The 6,198-nt window shown below is 31.5% G+C and overlaps 1 protein-coding gene across 1 annotated transcript; it reads left to right on the top strand.

Moving 5' to 3' along the window:
* The first annotated feature begins 1,079 nt into the window (after nucleotides 1–1,079).
* Nucleotides 1,080–5,781, top strand: LOC122141196 (rap guanine nucleotide exchange factor 1-like). Its single transcript, XM_042747555.1, has 5 exons — nucleotides 1,080–1,230; nucleotides 1,392–1,493; nucleotides 1,597–1,694; nucleotides 2,631–2,759; nucleotides 3,853–5,781. Exons 1-5 carry the CDS (start codon nucleotides 1,225–1,227, stop codon nucleotides 4,001–4,003), a joined length of 486 nt encoding a protein of 161 aa, XP_042603489.1. The 5' UTR covers nucleotides 1,080–1,224; the 3' UTR covers nucleotides 4,004–5,781.
* The last annotated feature ends 417 nt before the right edge of the window (nucleotides 5,782–6,198 follow it).

Genomic DNA, 6,198 nt, shown 5'->3' on the forward strand with positions numbered 1-6,198 from the left:
TTGATAATTGCGTATGTTTTATTTATGTGTGTTTTTATATATGCATATTGATATCTTAAATATGTTGCTTGTGTGTGATTGGCTGGATTTACACTCAGTTTGCCAGCAAACAAAGTTGTGTGCAAGTACCCAGGCTGATACAAGGATTACTTCTGGAGGGCTCTGGAATTGTATAAATGAATTTTGAAGTTACAAGTTTACTTGTAATTTCTCTTAAACATAATATAGACACATAGGGCCTTATGAAATCCATTGTGTAGTATTCTTTTCCCAAATTCAATTTTTCCTGGTTTAATTTTCCTGGATTCCGTTTTAATAGTTAAATATTATTAATCAAAAAGAATTTTTAAGTCATTGAAATCATGAAACTTATACAATTTAAAAGGCATTTATTAAAGGTTTAACAAAAAAAAATTTTTTGAGCCCTATAAAAATCTTTTACTTTTCCCAAATTCTGTCTTTTCCGTTGAATTTTAATGGGTTAATAGTTTAATTAAATGTTAATAATCAAAAAACATGTCTAATCAATTGAATTCATACAACAATTTAATAATATATATATATATATATATATATAATTTATATATATAAAGAAAGAAAAAGAAAAACATTAATATGGCCCTTTGAAGGTTTTTTTATTTTCTATTTTTTTCCCCCAGAAATTGTAATGTTTCTGGATTTAAAATTTTATGAAAATTTATTATCAAAATGGTGGTGTTTAAATTAATGCGTCAAAAGTTTTATTAATTCATATTTTTAAAATATAATCAAATTAAAATTTAACAATTCCTTTTATTTTTGTCAAATAAGTGATGCAAAACAGAGATTTGTTGTTAAAATTAAAACATGGAAGACAATTATTCAATATTCCTTAAAAAAATATTAAATAATATTATTACTATGAAAAGTATGTTCTATTGTACACTAGCAATAGCAATATTTGTCACAATATCTTCAAGTTAAACGTAACTTTTATTTTGATTGGCTGCCATCAAGAATTTTGAGTTTCTGTGTGTATATGATATGACAATAGTTTTTATCAAGTTGTAACCCTATATTCCGCCCTCATGCCCTACTACATATTCCCCATAATCACTCAGTATCTCTGTCATCCATGTGTGTACTGAAATGTGATTCCTCCTGTCCACTAGGGTGCGCTCCATCATCATCCAGCAGGAGAAAGCTCAGGACAGAGAGAAACTGCTGCTCAAATTCATCAAAATCATGAAGGTAACTCGAGTAACACACACGTCACACATGTGAACATTACCAGACCAAAATCTCACCGATCATCCACAGTCAGTTACTCTTTATTTGTGGCTGTGGGGTGATTCTGAATGCATCACTCTCTGTGTTTTCTGAGTGATTTAATGGTTTTGTCTCGCTCGTAGCACTTGCGGAAACTGAATAACTTCAACTCTTATTTGGCGATTCTCTCTGCGTTGGACTCTGCACCAATCAGACGACTGGAATGGCAGAAACAGACGTCTGAGGTCAGTCACACCAGTCTGACTTCCTTCTCACTGCCAGGACTAACACAACTGAAGAAAATCATCTGATTCTCCCTTTTTTAACCTCTGTCTCTGTTGTTTCCAGGGTTTGGAGGAGTACTGCACCTTGATTGACAGCTCATCGTCCTTCAGAGCGTACAGAGCGGCGCTAGCAGACGTGGAGCCTCCATGCATACCATACCTGTGAGTCTGTGTGTAAACCAGAACTAAACTGTACTGAAATAAAAAACAGGAGTCCGAAAATGAACTGAACTGAACTGAACTGAAGTGCTCATTAAAGACGGCTCTCTCAGCCTCAGACTGCTTACCAAAGATTGTCTGGCAAACTCCACTTTTGAGAGTCAGAAGCACAAAATCCTGTCTTTGACAAAATTCATGCCATTGAATTTTGACCTGCATAAAAATATCTGCACTGGTGTTATTTTAGTATTATTTATTTGTATTATTATAATTTATTATTATTTTAAATGACCTTTTAATAATTATATTTTCATTTTAGTTTTAGTGATATTGTTTTGTACTTTTGTCATTTTTTAGTTTTTTTAAATATTTTTATTTTGCTTTAGTTTATTTTTATTTCATTCTAGTCATTTTATTTCTTCAACAAACTGTTTTAAGCACCATTGTTGTTTTAGTATTATTTTTGCATTTATTAATATTTTAAATTACCTTTTAATTTTAATACTTTGAGTTTTCATTTTAATTTTATTTTAAATTTTAGTAATTTTGTGCTTTTGTCACTTTTATTGTGACAATTATATTTATTTATTTAGCTTTATTTTTATTTTAGTCGTTTTTAGTCATTTTATTTCTTTAACAGACTTATTTCAGGTAGTTGCCAAGGCAATATTTCTCATTTTCATTTAAGTTTTCTTATTTTTAAATTTTAATTTCACCTTTTTATTTTATTTACTGAAAATGATTTTAATAGTTTTTGTTAGCAATAACAAACACTGACATGCACATCTGATGTTTTTTTTCTAGATATGTTGTGTTTTTAAACAAAAATTTTTTTTTTTATATAACTAAACAGAAAGTATCAATAAAAATAAACTTCCAAAACTGCATTAATCTGGTGTAATGCAGATGTAAAAATTATTATATTTTTTTTTCTGACAGGGGTTTGATCCTACAGGACTTGACTTTCGTTCACCTCGGAAACCCGGATTTTATTGACGGTAAAGTGAATTTCTCCAAGCGCTGGCAGCAGTTCAACATTCTGGACAGCATGAGACGCTTCCAGCAAGTGTGAGTAATCTGCTGGCCTGAAACCCAGCGTTTGACGAACATGAGATTAGATTACATGCGATCGAAGCTGCAGTCCAGAACTCTGCCGTAGACTTTGCTCTAACAGACTTGTAGAATGGAGCAACAGAGGCATGAAGGACTGTGGTCAAATCAAACAGCACTTATTTTCCCCACAAAAGAAAAAACATTTTGGTTAATCCTAGTTATCGCATAAAAGTCATAATTATGAGATATTGAACCCAAAAATATTTAACATGAGGTAAAAAGTTGAGGTGATAACAACAAAGAAAATATGACAGTCATAATTGACAAAAAAAAAACACAATTATCACACATAAAAAAAAAAAAAACAGTTATGAGATACTGAGTCATTTTGTTTTGAATTGTGAATATATTCATAAAAAGTTATGAAAGTACAATATTTATGAACTAAAATGTTAATTTTGGCATGTTGGTTATGTGACAAATTTTTGAACATTATTTATTATGTCAAAAAGTAATAATTGGCATGAAAATAACATAAGTCTAATTATGAGATACAAGAGTCAAGAGATAAAAAGTTTAAATGATGGCAAAAACAATTATGACAAAGTTATAATTATGACATTAAAGGCACAACTTTGACATAAAGCCTAAAAATTATCATAAAAAATAATTGACATGTGTCGAAATTGAGATGATGAAATTGACAAAAAAACATAATTATGAAAAAGCTTAGTAATTTTCGACCAAGTCGAAATTGACATTAGAAGTCCTAATTATCTTTGAAATTTGAAATTGAGTTTGTGTGAATTAAAATTAAGAATTATGATTGTTTATGGTTATGGATAAAAATTATGATTTTGATGTTAGAAGTAGAATGATATTTTGATTTACATTAATTTTTTTTTTTTCCCCCTTTTGTTTTGGAACTATGCGTTTTTTATGTGTATGATTTTTATTTATGCACATTAATATGAATTAGTTTATTAGAAAATTGATTATATTAATATTTAATGTTGTATACATTTCATATATCAGTTGCAGATTTCACTAGTAACTGATTCAAAAAATTGGTTCCATTATTAATTTGTAACTTTAATCGTCTTTGTAGACACTACGAACTGAAACGGAACGAAGACATCGTCTCGTTCTTCAACGACTTTAGCGATCACTTGGCAGAGGAGGCGTTATGGGAGCTCTCGCTCAAGATCAAACCACGAAACATCTCGCGGCGCAGGACGGAGCGCGAGGAGAAGACCTAGAACCTGAAATCTAGAACCTCAGAGACAATTTACGGTGAGACCTGAACCTCCTGCAGAACCTTGGGAACCCACACTAGAGTTCTTAATCCGGTTCTGGAGCTGAAATGGGCTGAACCGACACACGCAAGCTCCTATTTGCACCAATAAATTGAGACATGGGCAGTATTTTTCCCTGACTGTTGACTTTAAAAACTCACGAGGAGAATCCTGATTCAGTATAGATATACAGATATGCACTCGCGCGCGCGCAGAGGACCCCAACGCTGTGATATAAAGCTAAATCCTCACAACTTTCTATGTTTGCGTGTGTTGATGTGTGGCTGTACAGAAAGACACACTCTAAGAGGGCTTGGTTGATTTGCTATTAATACACTGTGCCTGATGGAGTGAGTTTGTGTCTGTTTGTCCCGCTCGGATGTACTGATTCAACCTACGATTCGCCGTTTGGACATGAGTCGCTTGGGAAACGGGCAGATGTGTGCAATCTTATATGCGTTTTATAAGGAATATTCACTGATCTGTTGAAATGAATATGTTTTGACAGACACGGTGAGTAATAGACTATATGGAATATATTAATTTGGAAATTAAAGAATGAACTGGACGTTTGGACTCATTTTTCACATAATTTTGCTATATTGTTTTGTGTGTGATCATGTGCACTCCTCATTATAACGGTTTACCCCGTCACATGGCTGACAGCCCCTCGAATTCCAAATAAATTATCAAGAACGTGCTTTTTTTACCTTAAAAAAAGAAAAATTTACATTGTGACATTATTTTCATGACTATTTCTTTTCATGCACATTTCTTTCCCAATTCTCAGTAGCTTGCAAAATGCATAAAAAATATTATTACATTAAAAAAATTCAAAAATACATGAATATAAAAATGTAAATGTTAATTTAAAATCAATTTTATGAGTAAAATCAATACTCATTAAAAAATAATGTGCATTTGTAAAGTACAAACATAATGGTAGTGTTTGTTGTACTGTGAATTAAATTAATCCTAATTTGAAGGGGAAAAATGGCTCACATTCATAAAACAAATACATAAATTTAAAAAAAAATTAAATTGTCCATAAAGCCTTTATGCAATTTTTCACAAGTTTACGTAAAAATGGTTTATGAAAGATTTAAACAGAAAATCATTAAATTATTCAATGCATAAAAAAGCTTTACAAATGACAAAGAAAATTTTCATGCTTTATGAATAAGACTGGAGCTATATTAATTGTCATGAATAGTGTCATAATGCAAAAAAAAAAAAAAAAAAAAAAAAAACTGAATGGCTTTTTTTCTTCATCGAAATCTAATTTATATATATTTTTTAATCTTTTGTTTATTGCAAAAAAAATGACCTTAATGTTTACCGAAGCAGACGGTGATGTCACAGAGAGGGGCGGGGCTCAGTTTGACAGCGTGCTTGTGGATGTTTTAATTTTTTTTGGGATGTGTATGATATGTTCTGTATAAATGTACATGTACAGTTGTGATGTATGATCTCCCATCATGTAGAGAGGGCAGAGGAAATATATTGTGAGGACTGAATATGCTGTGATCTCTGAGCATCAGAGAGTATGTGTGTGTGTGTGTGTGTGTGTGAGAATATGTTTTTTTCTATAGAATGTTATTATTCACATATGGGAGAAGGGAAGCTGAAGCCACTTTCTTCAGTGTGTGTGTGGCGTCTGTGATGTTTACCGACTTCTGGGAATTTTTTCCTGTTATTATAACATCCTGTATATTCAACCACCAATAAAACTGCTCTTTGTATTGTATGTGTATTTTTCCAACACTACATTTAGCATGTTTACACCTACAAAAAGTGGCATACTAGTACCAATGCTAAAAAACATTATTACTTTTATTCAGCAGTGCATTAAATTGATCAAAGATGATAGTAAAGGCACTTATGTTACAAAAGATTTCCATATTAAATAAATGCTGTTCTTTTGAACTTTCTATTCATCAAAAAATGCATAACAGCTTCCACTAAAATATTCTGCAGCACAGCTGTTTTCAATATTGATAATAATCAAAAATGTTTCTTGAGCATCAAATCAGCATATTAGAATGATTTCTGCAGATCATGTGACACTGAAGACTGGAGGAATGATGCTGAAAATTCAGCTTTGATCACAGCAATCAGTTTTTAACAGGGTTGCCAGATTTTCGCAACAAAAGCTGTCC

This window comes from Cyprinus carpio, chromosome B21 (assembly GCF_018340385.1).
Source record: "Cyprinus carpio isolate SPL01 chromosome B21, ASM1834038v1, whole genome shotgun sequence".
Taxonomy (NCBI): domain Eukaryota; kingdom Metazoa; phylum Chordata; class Actinopteri; order Cypriniformes; family Cyprinidae; genus Cyprinus; species Cyprinus carpio.

Bases quoted from the DNA above. Each gene is read 5' to 3' on its own strand.
- LOC122141196 (XM_042747555.1), top strand. The intron at 1,494-1,596 runs GTCAGTCACACC...TGTTGTTTCCAG, and splicing joins GGCAGAAACAGACGTCTGAG to GGTTTGGAGGAGTACTGCAC. The intron at 2,760-3,852 runs GTGAGTAATCTG...TCGTCTTTGTAG, and splicing joins ATGAGACGCTTCCAGCAAGT to ACACTACGAACTGAAACGGA.